The sequence below is a fragment of the Hoplias malabaricus genome, chromosome Y (assembly GCF_029633855.1).
Source record: "Hoplias malabaricus isolate fHopMal1 chromosome Y, fHopMal1.hap1, whole genome shotgun sequence".
NCBI classification, from domain to species: domain Eukaryota; kingdom Metazoa; phylum Chordata; class Actinopteri; order Characiformes; family Erythrinidae; genus Hoplias; species Hoplias malabaricus.
In genome coordinates this window covers 76,232,521-76,252,995 of record NC_089820.1, presented here as the reverse complement: position 1 = coordinate 76,252,995, position 20,475 = coordinate 76,232,521, and the positions used below count along the sequence as shown (strand labels likewise).

Below are 20,475 nucleotides of genomic sequence, written 5' to 3'. Positions count from 1 at the left end.
TTATCAAGAAAACTATTAAAATACAATACAATGTGCAGCCCAGTTTGACTGCGGACCGTCTTGTTACATTTAAAGCCGAAATGTTCAGGTTTCTCCCTGATGTTCAAAGCTTTGCCATCTGTCTACTCCAGGTAGCAACCAGTACGGCTCCATCCAGGGTCACACTTCAGTGTCCAGCGGCAGTCTTCTGGATGATGACCACTGGCACTCTGTGCTGATCGAGAGATACAGACGCAGTGTGAACTTCACCCTGGACCAGCACACGCAGAACTTCAGGACCAACGGAGAGTTTGACCATCTGGACCTGGACTACGAGGTCAGGACACTTCAGTCTTCCAGCTTTAACAGCTTCAACACTTTCTGTGATCCGTGGTGTTCCTTTGGCAGTCTGTTTGGCAATTTGAAGATTATTTTTCATCGTTATTGGTGACTTCTGAGAATGCCTCCTGGGAATATTATTCATTTATGAGACTGAAAGGGAATGTTTGGAAAGAGTGTTTGAAATTAGCCTCCAGGTTTCTCGCTACAGCCCCATTTCCAGTCCCATGAGTCGGTTCCGGGCATGAATACATGAATACAAGCATGAGTTATTGCTGGAATATAATAACACATACTGTCCTCCCTCCTGCATTGTCTCTCGCGGGAGACAGCTTTCTATGTTATTCTCTGTCCCTGTGTGCTAACATACTTTGTCTCCTATTATATCCCTCTGCTTATCGCAGAATGTTAGAGTACGTTAATTAGTAATTAATTAGTTTAGCAAGTGATACATAAGTAATAAAAAATGGCATGATTAATATTAGCACTGATTGACAGTGATGGGCTGGTGCCCTTTCCAGAGTGTATTCCTGATGTTTTTTTTCCATTAATTCTGGATAGGCTCTGGAATTACTGCGACACTGGATAAAGACGTTACAGAAGATAAATAAATGAATCGATAAAAGATTGAGAGCAGTGTGAAATTAGTGAGACTGCTGCAATGTATTAAGCTGATAACTTGAATTTATGTAGAAAATTAATTAGATGAAGGACTACTTTGTAATTTGAAGGATAAATCGTCGGCAGGTTGTTACAATGTCATGTTCAGCAGCCTGGACGTCTCCACAAGAGGGAGCTATTACTCTCTAATCACTCCTGTCTTCTTCACTGAAAGAGCGATAAACCACACAATCAACAATGTTTTTTTATGTATTTGTAGTTACAAATAATATCTTTTAATGTGAAATAAAATTAAATGTTTGATGAGGGGGGTGAGAGTTGTTCACCAAAGTAGTTCCCCATTGCTATCGAGTAAGTTGCCTTAAAGTTTGATAATAACACTACTTCAAATTGTTGATCAGATGTTCAAAAGATTCTCAATAATTTGTGTTACAAAATAAAGCTGAAAATTAAAGCAGAAAACAGCTAATGGCTAAGCATAAACGTAAGTGGATCTGGCCAATTTACAATTTACAATCCCAGCATTTGGCAGATGATCTTATAAAAAACAATTTATGAGTGTTAATCGTATTACTAATGTATGCAAATGCCATGCCGAGGGTCTTCCCCAAGGGCTGGTGTGGTTGCTTGAGTTAGAAACAGAACCACAGTCTGCCATCTTGTGTAAATACTGCACCATTCCACAGTCATTGTATTAAACATTTGCTCATATTTACATCCATCCATTCCTTTGCAGATTAGTTTTGGAGGAATGCCAGTGTCAGCTAAGCCCAGTTCTGGAGGTCCACAGAACTTCGTGGGCTGCTTGGAGGGCATCCACTACAACGGTGACAACATCACAAACCTGGCTCGCAGGAAGAGGGTGGACACATCCAGTTTTGTAAGGCTCAAATTTGCATCTCTATTTTTACCAGACTGCTGCAGAGCATATTGAGTGCTAAGGGGATTATGCTCTGTGTATATGCTTCAGTGTTCATGCTGGTGGATAGTGTAAAAGCCCTGGACATTTACAGGCCAAGCCAGTTTCTGACTCATTGCAGTCCATTTTTAATGGTAATTTTTCATTGTGTTCGCTGTTCATTTTAGTGCTGACCCTTTTCATCACTCTATAAAGCTTTTGTATGAATGCTTTAATCTATTGTCTGTGCCGTTTACAGTTCACTAATCTTTGGATCTTTTGTTTTTGACAATTTTGTAAGTCTGTTTTTCTTTTTTCTTGCTTTTCCACCTGTTATTTCATCTGCCCTGACCTTGAACTTCCATGTAGAGTGTAGTGTAGTACTGTGCAAAAGTGGGAGACCATCCTTCACTTACAGTCAAATTTCAGTCAGAACAGCCATTAACATTTATTTTTAATTAATTATTAGATGTAATTATTTATTACATCTACCATGCATTTCTACCATCTTTCAGTTTTCAAAAAATATTCGCAGGGTTTTTCCCTCCAGTTCAGTCTTAGAAGTTGGTTGGGTCTTCTGAAATCCTAAACACATTCAGTGATGTTGAGGTCTGAGCTCTGGGATGAGAAGTCCATTTTTCCGTGAGCTTCTTTGTTTAAGTGACAATTTTCTTCTTTTGTGTCTATTTCCTTTTCTAAGTAAGAGCTTCACAACAGCTCCACCCCCTCTCAGAGCTATGGGTCTGAAAGTGTGTGGAGAAGTTGTGAAGCTCTTACTTAGAAAGCGCTTTTTTGTTATCTCAAATAACAAAAAAAATAATGGCTGCTTTGACTAGATTTGAAATAGAGGAATGGGCATTGACTTTGGCACAGTACGGTATGTGTGTGTTGTGCTCTCCGATAAAAGCCCAGACCAAATCCTGTTCTGCCACTAATCCAATAAAATATAAATAACCCGTTAATGTAATCAGTGACCCTACTTTAACTGTAATGGAAGTAGTATACTTGTAAATCCTTACTCCTAAATTCATACATATCCCATGATGCTGTAACCCTATGAGTTATGTGATATCCTACATGACATGGTGTACTCTGCGTAAGGTTTCTGTTAGTGAAGCTTGTAAGACTGTTGTTCTCCTTTAAACTGACCGGTCGGTGTTTGTCCTTTCTCAGCGTAACCTGACCTACTCCTGTTCAGCCTCTGAGACGTTTCCAGCATTCTTTAACTCGACCAGTACTCTGCAGCTGCCTGGTCACAGCGACGCAGACACAGTGTCAGTCAGTCTGCAGTTCCGCACCTGGAGCCCCAGCGGCCTGTTGCTCTTCACCCCCCTCATGCCAGGGGGAGTGGAGATCAGCCTAGTGGAGGGCAAGGTGGTGGTGCATATCTACATTTCCCAGGGCAAGAACACACGAGTGGATATCTCCTCAGGTAACAGCACACAGTTTCAGCACACAATGCACCTCTGATGTAATGTCACTGGCCCTGTAAAAGCATTCTGTAAAAGGTAAATACACTGGTAGGTTAGCTCCAGGACTGATCAGCCAAAAATACACACATCAGTGTCCATCAAAGTTCAGTGCTCTACATTAACATCAGAGTGCATTTTTATCAGAAATTCTGACCACAGAACCTCTTTATGGCTTACTGATTACTGCTATATCTCTGTGTGGTGTATATTGTGGTGGACGGTTTTTCTGACTAGGTTCTGGTCTAAATGATGGTCAATGGCACAGTGTTCATTTCCTGGCTCTGGAGAGTTTCGCCATGCTGACCATAAACGGTGATGAGATGTCCACTGTCAGAGCCACTCTTCCCATTCAGATAAGGACTGTAGGAGATTACTATTTTGGAGGTAATTGTTATAAATATAAATGTTATGAAAACTATGAACATGTGTGCAACTATGAATCCTTTATTTTATTTTATTTTATATTTAATTTAACAAGGAAAGTCTTTGAAATAACGCAAGTTCTTATTTACAATGGCGGCCTGACAAGCAGCAGATGCCTCTTGAGAAAAAGGGAAATATAAAAATGGAAGGTGGGAAAAAGGAAAGGAAATAAAAACTAATAATAAAACACAAAACATATAATATAAAATAAACTTAAGAAATCAACAACGTGGTGGCACGGTGGTGCAGCAGGTAGTGTCGCAGTCACAGGTTCGATTCCTGCTCTGGGTGACTGTCTGTGAGGAGTTTGGTGTGTTCTCCCTGTGTCTGTGTGGGTTTCCTCCGGGTGACTGTCTGTGAGGAGTTTGGTGTGTTCTCCCTGTGTCTGCGTGGGTTTCCTCCGGGTGACTGTCTGTGAGGAGTGTGGTGTGTTCTCCCTGTGTCTGTGTGGGTTTCCTCCGGGTGACTGTCTGTGAGGAGTTTGGTGTGTTCTCCCTGTGTCTGCGTGGGTTTCCTCCAGGTGACTGTCTGTGAGGAGTTGGTGTGTTCCCCCTGTGTCTGTGTGGGTTTCCTCCGGGTGACTGTCTGTGAGGAGTGTGGTGTGTTCTCCCTGTGTCTGCGTGGGTTTCCTCTGGGTGACTGTCTGTGAGGAGTGTGGTGTGTTCTCCCTGTGTCTGCATGGGTTTCCTCCGGGGGTGACTGTCTGTGAGGAGTGTGGTGTGTTCTCCCTGTGTCTGCATGGGTTTCTTCCGGGTGACTGTCTGTGAGGAGTGTGGTGTGTTCTCCCTGTGTCTGTGTGGGTTTCCTTCGGGTGCTCCGGTTTCCTCCCACAGTCCAAAAACACACGTTGGTAGATGGATTGGCGACTCAAAAGTGTCTCCAGGGTGTATTCCTGCCTTGCGCCCAATGATTCCAGGTAGGCTCTGGACCCACCGCGACCCTGAACTGGATAAGCGCTTACAGATAATGAAAGAATGAATGAAAATCAACAATGCTGTCAGTTAATGGATAAGCAAGTACAATTATCAGCAAAAATATACATTGAGTACATTCGCTGATTAAATATTATACATTTTATGGGGAATTCTTGAATGTTTTTTTTATTTGTTTAAGAATATACATAGACAACATGCAAATTTGAACAGTTTCTTTAGTTTTATAAGTTTTCTGGGAAGGATCAATCAGAATAATTCCGATTTTTGTTGATGGTTTGCAGGCTATTTCCCTCGAACGGACCTCTCTCCATCTCAGCGCTCCTTTCAAGGCTGTATGCAGCTCATCCACGTGGACGGAGAACTAGTGGACCTTCACGCTGTGGAGAAGGGCACGCAGGGCACGTTTGAGAACGTCAGCTTGGACATGTGTGCCATTATAGATAGGTAAAAAAAAAACACACACCCACACTTGAAAAGCTTGTGTTTAACTGCTCATCTGTATAAAAGCGATTAACTTGATGTCTATTTTTCACTAAAAAACAAAACAAACACAAAACAACAGTCACAACAAACCCATTCCGTTTATTGTTTCATTAACCAAGTCTCACATGTGTCCACACAAAACAAGATAAAGGTCTTTGGATGCAAGCAGAAGCACTGTATTCCTTTATTTTATGTGCCTTTATGAGTCTGTCAGTGAAATTGCCGCAGTGTGATTGGAGTTTGTGACAGCTTGCTAATACCTCATTTATTTAAGTGCCTTTCATGGAGCAGAACTGTCTGCTGTTTCTGATGTCACTGATTTAACACAGCAGGGGTTCATCTTCAAAGCCTCCCCCCCACACACACACAGACAAACAGACACACACACACACTTCATGTGACCCACTGCGGTTTGATCACACTGACAGCTTCTACACTGAGGAACAAGCCAGAACAGCCCATTGATGTAACACTACACAGAGAACTGTCTTTGTTCAGTACCACAGCTACTGTATTCCAGAAATTACATTTCCCATACTGCAGCACAGCATGCAACTTCTATTGACATATGGGGCATGAATAGAATACCTACATCAATAAAAAAATCACCCAAAATACAACAGAATTACATTCCGTGACTGTTTAAAGTGTTACTTTATGTGATTAAAGTGTCAGAGTGATTGTTAAATCTAAAGCCAGAAGTGTGTGCATTAGCTGATGTGACAGAATAGGCCGTTACAGTCCTCCACATGTTGAGCTGTCCAATGATATTGAATTAGCATCTACATGAGAAGATTGAAAAGAAGTATGTACTAGTCTGCGATGTGGTCTTGTGTATGGACTTGTGTCCAAATGTTTTAGACACACCTTCTAATGTGTGATTTCCTCTACTTGCTTTCAACTGTGCATACAGTGCATGTTTAATGTAACAAAACATTTACCACAAAAAATAATGGCTTGTCTTCCACTGCAGGTGTGTTCCTAACCACTGTGAGCATGGAGGCAAATGTTCACAGACTGGGGACACGTTTCAATGCTCCTGTGATGGAACTGGTTACACTGGAGCCACATGCCACACATGTATGTGTAATGTACTGTTTACATCGGTGTATATTTCATATATCATTAAGTCTTCCATTTATTCATTCATAGCGAAATAACAGATACAAACGTATAAAAAAACCTGCTATATTAAGGTATATTCTCTCTTTCTGTCACACACTGTTTTTGTATCTCTCTATTTAGCTGAGTGTGTACAGAAATAAACTGCAACAGCATTTAATACAGAGTGTGTGTGTGTTAGCCTTTGGTATTGTGCTGACTGCCGTTCTCCCACAGCTGTGTATGAGCAGTCTTGTGAGGAGTACAAGCACCTGGGCCGGACCTCCGATTTGTACTGGATTGATCTGGATGGAAGCGGACCCCTCGAACCTTTTAAAGTCAGCTGTAACATGATGGGTGAGGGATAGTCAATGTCTACATACAACTATTGTAATAAAATCATCCTTAAAAGTTCATCCAAATAGGTTTGAGAATAATTCTAAGGTCATAATTGATTAAATTATAATAATTCCAAAAAATTGTAAGACTGTGTGTTCTCTACTCAGTTTTCATGTCAGTTGTTGCTTTCATGCTGAAAGCTTATAAGAGGTTGTGTGTGTGTGTTTTACAGAGGATAAAGTGTGGACCACACTGGTAAATGATCTTCCTGCGCAGAGTGCAGTAAACCCAGGTTCTGATGCAGCACAGGGAACCCTCCTGAAGCTCAACTACAGTGTGTCCACTGACCAGGTACTTCTCCTTCATTACATCCATGTTTAAATGCTACAAATCTGCTAAGGACAAAGCCCTATACACATGTTTAATAAAACAGAGCAGTCTATAATTTGAATGAGAAACCAGGTTTCCGTTTTAATCCGAATTAAAAAAAAAACTCTATAACATTTCTGTTTGTTTCTTTGAGCAATGAGGAAATACACAATTTCAGATTGAGGAGCTATTGTTACAAAATGGAGGTTGTTGTCATATCTGACCTTTTCACCCTTTTTAAGCAGTGTGTTTTGTGTTGCGTAGATTAATGCTATCACCAGCAGTGCAGAGCACTGTGAGCAGTATGTGGCCTACACATGCCGTATGTCACGCCTACTCAACTCCCCAGGTAAAGAAGCACAAGCTTGTGTGTGTGTGTGTGTGTGTGTGTGTGTGGAGAGAATATCACCTCCACTCCATGTTCTTGGTATTATTTCCTATTATTTCCAATATTTCCACATTCAAAAACCAATATTTTTAAAGGCTTTTTGTGCAAAAAAATGTCTTTATTGATTAATGTAACGTTTCTGTGTTTATCTGAATGCACCCTACCCTGGCCATAGATAGTAATTACATTTCCTAAGTGAAAGTCTGGAAGACTTACTTTCTTTATGGAGACTTATAAATGTTTTTAATTGAGTTATTCCCACTTTAGATAAAGTTGAGATTCAATTACAGTTATACTGATTTATTATGGCAGAAACAAGGAAATCTGTGGATGTAGCAGAGTCTTAATTGATATAAAACTCGTTGGGCTTAGCTAAACAACTTCAGAAACCTTGTAATGCTCAAGGTAAATCAATAACAATCTCAAGATAGTTTTATACTTGAGTTTTGGCTTGCTGTAATGAATACATTTGAGATTTCAGTTTGAAGTATATACTGTTTTTCTAAAAGCAAAGCTGTTTCCAGGTCTCTGCTACAGCTACTGTTTAGGAAACCCTTCACTGGAGAGGAACCTGCCATGACAAGTGACATAAACCTACATAAATCTATACAGGAGGTCCTCGGGTTACGTCAGTCCCGAGTTACGATGTTTCGTAACACATCTTCCATTTACTGTATAAAGCCTTGTTTCGACTTAAGTGGTTTAAGTGGTTTTGCGTCGTGAACGTCGTAACTCGAACTTCGTGTTTGGTGTGTGCGGCGCGGCGGAAGAATACACGGTTACGCGGCTCGGGACCGAGGAGGAAAAGTGTTAGGATAGGATAATTGCTTACAGTACGTTGTTTACGTACATTGCGTACTTATGTTCCGATTTGCACCGTAAATCGGTTTACGACGCGACGTAGAAACGGATCAACGTCGTAAGTCGAGGGCCCCCCTGTACTGTATATTTATTCCATTATGCATTAGTTGGGTTAGGTTTATGACAAGTGAAGCCTCTTGGATTAGCCCTTATAGATGTTTATGTAGGTGTCATGTAGCCTTAGGAATGAACACCTACAGTGAGGTAGCTTCCCCTGGTTTCTAAGGGTCTTTCTGCACTGCTATGAAGGCTTCCAGTGTCTGATGTTATTAATAATGAAAGAATGTGTTGTTTTGGTGTTAGATGGATCACCGTACACCTGGTGGGTTGGCCGAGGGAATGAGAGGCACTTCTACTGGGGTGGGTCTGGACCGGGGATCCAGAAATGCGCCTGTGGCATTGAGCGCAACTGCACTGACCCCAACCTTTACTGCAACTGTGATGCTGACCAGAGACAGTGGTAAGATCTCTGACAAACTAAGTTTCAGTGCGGACTGTTTTGTTTAATAGCTTTCCTTAAATGTAGCTTCTATGAACAATTCTAAGTCGGACACTTTTATTCCTGTGCAGTGTTTACATGCACAGCAAGCCAACAAACTTTAATGATGAAATGATGCCATCTAGTGGTCAGCCTTCTTTTGAAAATGGTTAGGGATTTTCTTGCCCACAGGAGAGAGGACGCAGGTGTGTTGATGTATAAGGATCATCTACCCGTCACTCAGGTGGTGGTAGGGGACACACAGCGCTCTGGTTCTGAAGCAAAAGTCACCGTGGGACCCCTTCGTTGCCAAGGAGACCGTACGTGGACACATCGTCTATTTGATTTTGCTTTTCTGGACACATAAGGTCTCCACACACTAGCATCACTATAAATGTTGTGTGCTGATGCTACAGAATAAGCGTAGGCAAGCGGTTTGCTTCTTTGTTTTTGTTTATTTTTTGCACCTGAGATACAACCAGATTAGTTAGCATTGTGCAAACTTTGTATCTAAACCATTCTTAGGTAATTGTTCAAACTGTGCCAGGCTGCTAAACCATCTTAGAAAGTCAGTCACTGTAGAGTCTATCTGTATAAATGAACCTGGACAGGTAGTTCAGGCAAATAAAATCCGATTTATTGATTGATACATGATACAATGCGAACAGGTGTAAATAAGCCTCCCTTAATATTTATATATATTAGATTTATAGCTTTAAAGCAGGAGCAAACATCGGACACCAGAAATGTCCTGGTGCTGGTTAAAAGAGAACTGTGCAAACATATAATTTTTTTGAACTATTATTTTACATGCCTTTAACCGGATTTGTGTTTCTGTTCACTCCTCAGGGAATTACTGGAATGCTGCATCCTTCAACACACCAGCATCATATCTCCACTTCCCCACTTTTCAAGGAGAGTTCAGTGCAGACATCTCCTTCTACTTCAAGACCTCGTCTTCATACGGCGTCTTTCTGGAAAACCTGGGAAACACAGATTTTATCCGACTGGAGCTGAAATGTGAGATTCATTCAGGAAATGCAATAATGCTGTGTTCAACTGTCCATGAAGGTGCTGTAGAATATTTAATGGCTATGGGGTTCAATATCTTACCGAGAATATAGAGACAGTAAGTACTTAAGTGCTTTCAGCACCTTGCTTCTGACTTTGCTGTTTTAACCCCTAATGGTTCAGCTCAAAATACAACAAAGTACTTTTATTATCGCCAGTTAAATTACACTGAGAAAATGATACATTGCAAGATCAGTTTGTAGCAGGACTTGTACAAATGTACAAATATATATTAACCACATAAAGTATACTTTAACGCAATTAAATATTTTCCCTGAAAACCCCAACACAAGACAAAAATTATATGTACGTCAGACAATTGTAAGCAGTATTCTGTTGTAAACTTCTGTGGTGCTCTTTATATTTGACTTTGACTGAATTGTTTGCCCTCTACCTGCAGCTGCCTACATTGTATCCTTCTCTTTTGACGTTGGTAACGGCCCTGTGGAGCTGAGCGTACATTCGCAGACCCCCCTAAATGATGACCAGTGGCACAGAGTGGAGGCAGAGCGCAATGTAAAGGAGGCTGTGCTCCGACTGGACAAACAGTACAGGGACATGCGCACAGCCCCACCTCAGGGCCACACTCGACTGCAGCTCTTCAGTCAGCTGTTTGTGGGTAAGAGCAACACACACATCCCAGACTGTATTGTATTATTCATTATCACACAGATAATAAGCAAGTCAAGTAACAGTACCACTACAGCAATTTTTTTGTTTTACCATGTTTAAAAATGCAGAGATCAGCGGCACTCTGTAGGATGCTATAATAGATGCAAATGTAGCTCTCTCAGGGTTCTTTCAGCACCTGTGGGAGATCATGTTGGACACTGCTCACAGAGACTTACAAATCAATAAATCTATAAGTCAATGAGCAGCATGCTAACAAAAGCAATAGCAAAGTAGACAGCTTGCATTTCCTTGGAGGCTTCCACTGTAACAATAATATTACAAAGTTTTCTATATGGTATGACTAAGAGTCCATTCGGTGGTACTGTTCCAGGATGCAGAAAATGGCCACCGTCCCAGACTGTTGCAGACTTTATGGAGTACAGGGCAAGTTTGCAGACATAGAGCTGTGAACTCTTTAAACTATTTATCTTTAAATAAAGATTTCCTGTCAGAACAGACTCCATGCACTGTTCTTTAAGCATAGATTTATGGTGTTGATTTATGGAGTGCTGAAGTGCTGGTGGATTTTGTGCTTTAGAATGTGAGGCACTGATATTGACTTCTCTGCCCAGGTGCTTCTGGGGGGCAGAGGGGATTTCTTGGATGCATCCGCTCTCTGAAGATGAATGGCGTGACCCTTGACCTAGAAGAGCGGGCGAAGGTGACCCCAGGGGTCAAGCCGGGCTGCTCAGGTCACTGCTCCAGCTACGGCATGCACTGTCAGAACGGGGGAAAGTGTTTGGAAAAATACAATGGCTACTCCTGTGACTGTAGCCTCACAGCCTTTGATGGACCCTTCTGCACAGACGGTACTGACCCATCCTAGATTTCAGACTCTCTGTTTCTTATAGTTTTGGAGAATGTCTGTCACTCTCATCTGTGGACATCAGTGGACATTCTCACCCTGTAGGGCTGTTTAAAATGTCAATATCGTGATATTGTGATATTCTAACATGTTTACCTAACGTCATCATGCAATTAACCATAATATGGCTAACGTTTTTTACATGAGTCGTGTAGGCACAGTGAAGTACGGTGGAAAGAGGCTCTCAATGATTGACATTACATTTCATTCATTCATTCATTATCTGTAAACGCTTATCCAATTCAGGGTCGCGGTGGGTCCAGAGCCTACCTGGAATCATTGGGCGCAAGGCAGCAATACACCCTGGAGGGGGCGCCAGTCCTTCACAGGGCAACACAGACACACACACACACACACCATTGTGAAGCATTGAGTCACCAATCCACCTACCAACGTGTGTTTTTGGACTGTGGGAGGAAACCGGAGCACCCGGAGGAAACCCACGCGGACACGAGGAGAACACACCAACTCCTCACAGACAGTCACCCTGGAGCAGGAATCGAACCCACAACCTCCAGGTCCCTGGAGCTGTGTGACTGTGACACTACCTGCTGCACCACCGTGCCACCCTTGAAATTACATTTGTAGTAAAATAAATCATTTTAATAAATTAAACCATTTAAATGGCGGCACGGTGGCGCAGCAGGTAATGTCACACAGCTCCAGGGACCTGGAGGTTGTGGGTTCGATTCCCGCTCCGGGTGACTGTCTTTGAGGAGTAGGTGTGATCTCCCCGTGTCCGCGTGGGTTTCCTCCGGGTGCTCCTGTTTCCTCCCACAGTCCAAAAACACACATTGGTAGGTGGATTGGCGACTCAAAAGTGTGAGTGTGAGTGTGTGTGTGTCTGTGTTGCCCTGTGAAGGACTGGCGCCCCCTCCAGGGTGTGTTTTCGCCTTGCGCCCAATGATTCCAGGTAGGCTCTGGACCCACCACGACCCTGAACTGGATAAGCGCTTACAGATAATGAATGAATGAATGAAAACCATTTAATATTTTTAATATATATTACATATATTTAATATAATTAATAATAATATAAAAAATTTTTTTGTTGCAATAGTGTGTTCTTAAAATTAATAAAAATATTTTTCATTGCTTCATCATATCGCCAAAGACATTGTTATTGTGAAAATACCCTACAATATCATGATATTACATTAGGGCCATATTGCCCACCCCTATCACCCAGTCACTCACACAGTCGTGATGATTCTAACATAAGGGTGAGATATAACTCATATATTCCTCTGTATAATATTAATGTCCTGTTTGTTTAAGTATTCCAGTAATACATTTTTAACTAATTATCTTGCATTAACATCATTTGCCTGTGCTGCAGATGTTGGGGGCTACTTTGAGAGTGGGACGATGGTCCGGTATGACCTCATGTCGGACAGTGGCTCTGCCCCTGCATCAAAGCCTGTGTCTGGAGCTCTGGGTGTGGAAGGGAACCTGACTCGGGAGGAGCTGAGCTTCAGCTTCAGCACTTCTAACGCTCCCGCCGTACTGGTGTACATCAGCTCCAGGACTCAGGACTACCTGGCAGTGGTGCTGCGTCATAACGGTGAGGAGCAGGATGTAAACGTGGTGGGGAAGATATGATACGAGTTCTTTAGATATAAGTAAAAATGGACGTCACTTTAGTGGTAAAGGAATTTTTTTGTTGTTGCAACTTTTATTAAATGATTTAATGGATTTATAAATGGTAAAAAGTCATGATAAATTTGTTACATATTTTAAGGATATCAGACCTTGTTAAACAACGTTAAATTAAAGGTGCGGTCAGTCATTTTTAGGATGGAACACTAGCAAAGTTTTTAAAAATAGGCTTATTTTATATGCAATTAAATATCTAAATTTTACTTTGTTCAGCTAAACATTAGACGAGTCACTAGAGGAGCTATGTTGTTGCCTTTCTCAGGTACAATCCAGATCCGCTACAGTCTAGGGGGCTTAAAGGAGCCCTTCACCATCAGTATGGACAATCGCAACATGGCCAATGGGCAGCCACACAGCGTCAACATCAGCAGACAGGACAGACTCATCCACCTACAGGTCAGGCTTCACAGTACAATGAACCATCTCCTGAACCATAGTTTTCACATCATATGACATTCTTACAACTTTATCTTATTGTCTGTTAATCTCATACAAATTGAATAAAAATAAAAATCTACATTTGGAATGACTTTTAAAAGACATACCACAAACATCAGCATTTCAAATGGGTTGTGAGAGGCTGTTCATTATGCAACTCGTTAGAAATATAGTTTTGTATAGTTTTCTAAGGCCAGCCTTACATCGCTGTTCAGAACATGAGCAATGCTACTTCGCATGTGTTTGTTTTACTGAATTAGCTTCTTTGTCTCCATCTGTGTGAACAGTTAGATCATTACCCAACTGTGAGCTACGCTCTTCCTGAGGTCTCCGACACTGAGTTCAATCTGGTTAAGACTATTTTCCTTGGAAAAGTCTTTGGTGAGTAGACAATATGTTATTTTAGCTTTGTATATATTCATTCATCCATTATCTGTGACCACTTATCCAGTTCAGGGTCACGGTGGGTCCAGAGCCTACCTGGAATCATTGGGCGCAAGGTGGGAACACATCCTGGAGGGGGCGCCAGTCCTTCACAGGGCAACACACACACACACACACACACATTTGAGAGTCACCAATCCATCTACCAACGTGTGTTTTTGGACTGTGGGAGGAAACCGGAGCACCCGGAGGAAACCCACACAGACACAGGAAGAACACACCAACTCCTCACAGACAGTCACCCAGAGCGGGAATCAAACCCACAACCTCCAGGTCCCTGGAGTTGTGTGGCTGTGACACTACCTGCCGCGCCAACGTGCCACCCGCTTTATATATATAATATACATAATAATATAATAAACATAATATACTAGCAGATATGTATACATTTTTTTTATTTAATTTTCATTCCCAAGGCTTTCTTATTAACTTTTTATTCCTTATGTTTGTTTTTTTAACTGTGCCTTTTAAGACACATTGCTCCTTCATTCCTCTTTTTTGCCCTAATGTATGCAGACCATCAGACTGTGCGTTATGCAGATTATAATGATTTTCTTAAGTGTCAAAAGATATGTTTTCTGTTCAAGGTAAAAATATCCAACGCTAGATGCATCCCAGATTTAAACCGCGCTCCACAATTTCCACCTGCTTCTCTCAGTAAACGAATCTCTGACATCATCCTCTGAGGCTTTGTGCTCCAGATCTGGCTCCAGTTTCCAGGTTTTGTAGCTGCTGAAGCAGAAACTGACCAAAATGACCAGAGCTGAGGGTGGAGGAATACAGGCATAGGGGATTAGGGAAGATAACAGACATCAGATTGTGGGCATTGAAAGAATGAGGGGATATTAGCCAAGCAAATGACAAAGGAGGTATGGAGGATAGAAAGACAGGACGTGCTTAAAGATTAAGAGGTAGATTAATTTCAGAGCGGCTCTTTGACAAGGAGACAACGCTGCTGCTCTACGTTCACCTCCCAGGTAACACCCAGTCTGGTGTTATTGTTACTTAAATACAAACCTGTCGGCATTAAAAGAAAATGAGTCTCATGTGTCTTGTTATTTGTGGATTACTGGATTGTTATGAGTTGACCATGGCTGTGGAGTTTGGTTATAAGAATATGCGTGTTAATATGCATTTGTTCAATATGGGTTTGTGTTTGTGCCAATATCAGGACTGAGCTGATACCGATATCCTGTTTGTTTTCTAAGCATAATTATGTATATCAGATTGTTGACTCTGCAGTATCAATGATTAGCATATTAACGTTTATTTGTACATGTTTACATATCCAGTGAAATTAATAAAAGGCAGGTATGTTGTCATGGTAACTCGACATCATCTAAATATTCTGCAGTAGGAATTGTATTTGGGATACACTTGTCAATAAAGGGGAATTTCAGAATTGTCCTAAAATTTGAGATGTAAACAGTACTGGCATTTTTCATTCATTTTGCATTCAAAATGCCTTGTGAGTTTCACTGTAAAAAAAATTTTGTAGCTGCTTTTGTGTAGTTGCTTGCTGCAACTATAGTCTTACCCTTTGTATTTGGACACAGTGGCCAAGGAAAAGCACCGGCTGTCCATATGGATGGAGTGTGTATAATCATTTCTCAGGGTCTTTGTTGGTTTTTATTTGAGCGATTACAGAGCTCCTTCTCAGTTCCTTTTGAAAGGTCTCCAATTTTTCCAGCCACTCGCTTTGAAGAAAAGGAATTGCTTTTTGTTCTCTCTCTCTCTCTCTCTCTCTCTCTCTCTCTCTCTCTCTCTCTCTCTCTCTCTTTCTCTTTCTCTTTTTCATAATACCCTCTATATCTCTTCACACACTCAACATCCAAACATTCAATATTTTTAACTGCAGTATTTCTAATATTAATCTGTGCATATTATATATAATATATAATAATGATTAATTAGGGCGGCACGGTGGTGCAGCAGGTAGTGTCGCAGTCACACAGCTCCAGGGACCTGGAGGGTATTGGGTTCGATTCCCACTCCGGGTGACTGTCTGTGAGGAGTTGGTGTGTTCTCCCCGCGTTCTCCCCAGAGTTTCCTCCGGGTGCTCCGGTTTCCTCCCATGGTCCAAAAACACACGTTAGTAGGTGGATTGGTGACTCCAAAGTGTGTGAATGTGTGTGTGTCTGTGTTGCCCTGTGAAGGACTGGCGCCCCCTCCAGGGTGTATTCCCCGCCTTGCGCCCAATGATTCCAGGTAGGCTCTGGACCCACCGCAACCCTGATTTGGATAAGCGCTTACAGATAATGAATTAATTAATGATTATAATAATGAATGTTTTCTCTTGTGTTTCAGAGACGGGTCAGATAGATCCTGTGCTGATAGAGAGGTATAACACCCCAGGCTTTGTAGGCTGTCTCTCCAGGGTGCAGTTTAACCGCATTGCTCCTCTAAAAGCTGCTCTGAGGCCAGGAATTCCATCCACTGCCTCTATACAGGGCGTCCTGGTTGAGTCCAACTGCGGAGCTTTACCCCTCACCATCCCACCCATGTCTGCAGCCTTTGACCCGTGGCAACCTGACTCAGGTGAGAACTTCAGGGAACTGTGTGTGCTAGGACTAGTGCTGAGCCTGATTGCCCTTTTAAAATAAAAATACAGAGGTAAAGGCATGACTGTCTAGTGAGCTGTATTACATTTATTTACACTTGCAGATGTAGGCTTATTTTCAGAAACATGCTGAAAATCTAGAGTGATCTTCCAACCCAAACTAGGAAATGAACACACAGTGAGCACACACACAAACACATACACATACACACTAACAAACTCAAGTGATTAGGGGCAGTGAGCACAAACATACCCTTGGGATTCCAGTGGAAACAACTGGGGGGTAAGGTTTCTTGCTCAACATAAGCCCGAGGGAGGGGAAAGCACTGTTCCTCAGCGTTTTAGTCCCAAGCATACTTCACTAACCTTTATTCCACAGCTGAATGTCTGGCTTCAACTGGAATATGGTTAAAAATTTGTATTAATAATTATTCTGCCATTCTTGAAAGCATAAGGTTCCGGATATCATCCCTGTCAAATCCATGTCAATTATTTATTTATACCTTTTCAAACAACCATCTGTCCATTACATGGCATACAAATTTAATGAGGTATGGTATGGACAAGAAGAAACAATCTTATGTAGAACAACATCTTGCTATGTTAACATGTGCTCCATCCTTTTTATAGTTATGATTTTGGAGGTTTCTTGTGACAGCAACATTATGTTTCTGCATTAGGTTCATAAAGACTCTTTACAGTGGTGAGCCAACACTCCTTTGCCCTCTCTGCTTTCCTCCTGTAGGGAGAAATTGCTGTGTGGACATTAGAAAAGCGGCTTTATTGATCCAGCTTGTTGACAGTGCTTGGCCATGTGTTTCTCCTGAGGCAGGAGATCTATAGCTTCCCCTCCTCCCTCTTTACCTCTCCTCAATCCCTCTGTTGCTGCCCTGTTTGATAGAACACCTCTGCAGGCTGTGTTTTTCTGTTATCGCGCAGACATACATATCACAGTTCCTGAAACAGTTTGAGACGTCAGGACGATGACAGAGAAGAAATCAATCATTGAGCAAACCTCCAACATGAGCCCAGTGATCTGTCGTGGTGTGAGATGTCACTCTGGGCTTCTGTATTAGTGAATTGTTGGAAATCATAATAAATCATAAATATAATATACAAGGACATAGACTCTCATAGCTTTGATTTACTATGTGACTTTATTTTTCTTTTGCTTTTCAAGTGTTAGAAACAGCTTGAATTATTTCCCCCTGTATAAAGAAAATTAAATCTGTGGCTTGGAACAGCTGTTTTTGGTAGCGTCCACTTCCTTACCCCAAGAGACAGATTTGTATGACTGCCAAATTACTGCTAGGTCCTGGGGAATGATGACTTATTGTTTCCTGTGGTATTATGGCCTTACCATAATTGTTTCCTGAACAGTGGTCAGGTGTTGTTCCTCACAGTAAAACGTAAGTTAATCTAAGACATGGAAGATCATTCAGATGATATTCCTAGACGTTTGGCATGGAAAGGATAGTGTATTCTAGTGGTGACCTCCTTGAAAGGCATCTGTGATCACTGCCCTGTAGAGAGGATTAGTGTAACACTGGCAAAAAGCAAAGCCCTGTGTGTGTGATAGTGTGTGTTGGTGTGAGTGGGTGCGTTGTGTTTTCCAGGGTGTGTGTCATGCTGAGACGGCAGCTGAAAAGAGCAGACGGTTTATCACTGATCTGCTCTCACGCCAGCCTCAGCCTCTCTCCTGCTGTCAGAAAACACATTCTATATTCATAAAAGGACCCAACCCCCCTTTGCCTAAAAATACCCTCCATGCCCCATTAATAATGGTGTAATGGGTTCTGTGTAGCTCTGTTTATTGCCAAATATATAATTACAACAATAATTTAATAATATTTTTTGTATTGGGCAATGTAGACAGTTGTCATAGGAATAGTTCGGCAAGAAATCATATCTAAATTTTACAACATGATCAAACACCTAGGGCAAACATGGTATGGTAATAAATGTAACTTGAGCTCAAGTAAACAAACATTACTTATCCAATAAAAAACTCTCCTGTCCTCGTACTGTAATAGTTGTCATAGCAACACCCATTCATGCCCAAATCCACATTTGATTTGTTGTAATAAATGTATGTTTTGGAAGTTAATAACTTTTACAAGGCTCAAATAGTTGTAATCAACAAAATAACAATTTAACAATTATTCAATTAACAAATTAAATAAATATAAAAACTTAACGAAGGGTTTTCGAAATTAAAAGCTGTATTACTGATATGCACTTTGCTCTTATCTGAGGGTCTTCACTTGAGAATATGTGTTGATTTGTGTTGATTTATGAGTTCTCTTAATACGGGATTATGAATGGAAACCACTGTAAATTTCTCAAATTCTTCAACATTGGATCTCAGATTTTATGTCTGAAACTGATTTGCTTTTGCCATTAATTTTCTTTTCATAGGAGTCCAGTTCCTGGATGAAGAGCGGGTGAATCGGGATGGAGTGAATCGAGACTCTGCCATAATCGGAGGTAAGAAATAAATAGTATTTGCAGTTTATATCCAAACTTAAGCAAACTGCATAAAAAATTTATCTCAATGTGTTGTGGCCAAAAACAACAACACATTCATACAGGTGTAAATAAGCCTCAGTTGGATTTGGTGATATTGCTATTATTATGAATATTATTATTATATACTTAACATTTTAATATTTTAAGAGCTATTATTCAATTATATTATTATGGAATTCATGTTCTTTAGGCATCATCGCTGTTGTGATATTCACCATCCTCTGCACACTGGTGTTCCTGGTGCGTCACATGTTCCGTCACAAGGGTTCGTATCACACCAATGAAGCGAAGGGGGCGGAGTCAGCTGACTGTGCTGATGCTGCCATCATTGTCAATGATCCCGCCTTCACTGAGACTATCGACGAGAGCAAGAAGGAGTGGTTCATTTAGCCACATCTTTTGGGGAAATATGGGGGATAATGTGGAGCACACCCTCTAGTGGAACTGCAAGGTTTAGAAAATGGAATCTTGAATAAACAGGACTCAGACACTCATTGAAATGTGCACTGGTGGCCAAGTCTGTCATGTAATTACAGTGTATGCGAGTGAGTGTAATGCAAAGACTTCTGTCAAATCTGAAATCATCCCATGCACATATAGGAAGGCATCTTTTCTGCATTCCATGGACAAAAAAAACAAAATATTGAAGCAATCGGTGCATTTTTATCATGTTTGATTGTACTACAAATGTCAAGTAACAACTGTGGACAGATAACTCGACTGCCAGAAAAGTGATCAAAAAACCAATAGCACAATGTATATTTATGTTACAGACAATGACATTTGATTGTATTTCAATACATTTTATTGCCAATCTTCAAAAACAGTCACACAAATATAGAAGCATGGAAAAAAGACTGACATTCTGCAACGTTGCGTCAATGTAAAAGCAGCACTTTTCGTCTAACATAGTAGGTTCTGTTCTTATAGCTCTCTGGATTCTGTAGTTGTTTACATCACAATTATTCATGAGTATGTTTACAGTTTGCCTCTTTTATTGATATATGGCCCTTTTAGAAACTTAATTATAATTGTGAACCTCATTCAGTATTAAAATTGATCATATCAAGATCAAAGCTGTATGTATTGGCAGATTGGTCCAATTCGTTTAATGTGCCTAAAAATCTACCTATACGTCTCACACCTTAATTCAGCTGTAAATGTTATGGTATTTTAATCTGGAATGTGAATGGAAAACGGCACAGCTTTGTATGTAATAAACTTTTGTTTCTTGTTTACTTTCCGGGTTGAATGTACTTCTAGTTTCGGATTAGTTCTTACTACACTTCAGTGCAAGTCAGAGAGCACACTTCATTTATTTTATTTCCAGTCAACCACGACCCTGAAACAGATCGGCAAAGAAAATCAGCCAAGTACAATTATTCATTTCCAGGTCAAATTTTGGAGCAAATTGTATATAGGAAAATCGACTTAAAGAGGAAAAAAAGTTTCTAAATGTTAAGATATTGTTAAAATATAACTTCTTCGACATTTGCAAAACTTTTGAATCAACCAAGCTTCAAGCATTCATCTTCCAGACCCAGAAGAAAG

General features: G+C 40.9%; 1 protein-coding gene across 1 annotated transcript in view; it reads left to right on the top strand.

Annotated features, from left to right (window-relative positions):
• LOC136678169 (contactin-associated protein-like 2) overlaps window positions 1–19,926 on the top strand; it is a 45,762-nt gene extending 25,836 nt beyond the window's left edge. The window contains exons 6-25 of the mRNA XM_066656094.1: window positions 132–316; window positions 1,676–1,819; window positions 3,011–3,269; window positions 3,544–3,693; window positions 4,949–5,111; window positions 6,124–6,230; window positions 6,489–6,608; window positions 6,823–6,941; window positions 7,224–7,308; window positions 8,512–8,668; window positions 8,879–9,006; window positions 9,536–9,706; window positions 10,158–10,376; window positions 11,002–11,238; window positions 12,634–12,858; window positions 13,216–13,349; window positions 13,679–13,772; window positions 16,143–16,373; window positions 18,814–18,882; window positions 19,115–19,926. Coding sequence (XP_066512191.1) covers window positions 132–316; window positions 1,676–1,819; window positions 3,011–3,269; window positions 3,544–3,693; window positions 4,949–5,111; window positions 6,124–6,230; window positions 6,489–6,608; window positions 6,823–6,941; window positions 7,224–7,308; window positions 8,512–8,668; window positions 8,879–9,006; window positions 9,536–9,706; window positions 10,158–10,376; window positions 11,002–11,238; window positions 12,634–12,858; window positions 13,216–13,349; window positions 13,679–13,772; window positions 16,143–16,373; window positions 18,814–18,882; window positions 19,115–19,314 — 3,197 coding nt within the window. The 3' untranslated portion in view covers window positions 19,315–19,926. The remainder of the gene's footprint in view (window positions 1–131; window positions 317–1,675; window positions 1,820–3,010; window positions 3,270–3,543; window positions 3,694–4,948; window positions 5,112–6,123; window positions 6,231–6,488; window positions 6,609–6,822; window positions 6,942–7,223; window positions 7,309–8,511; window positions 8,669–8,878; window positions 9,007–9,535; window positions 9,707–10,157; window positions 10,377–11,001; window positions 11,239–12,633; window positions 12,859–13,215; window positions 13,350–13,678; window positions 13,773–16,142; window positions 16,374–18,813; window positions 18,883–19,114) is intronic.
• Window positions 19,927–20,475: the final 549 nt, after the last annotated feature.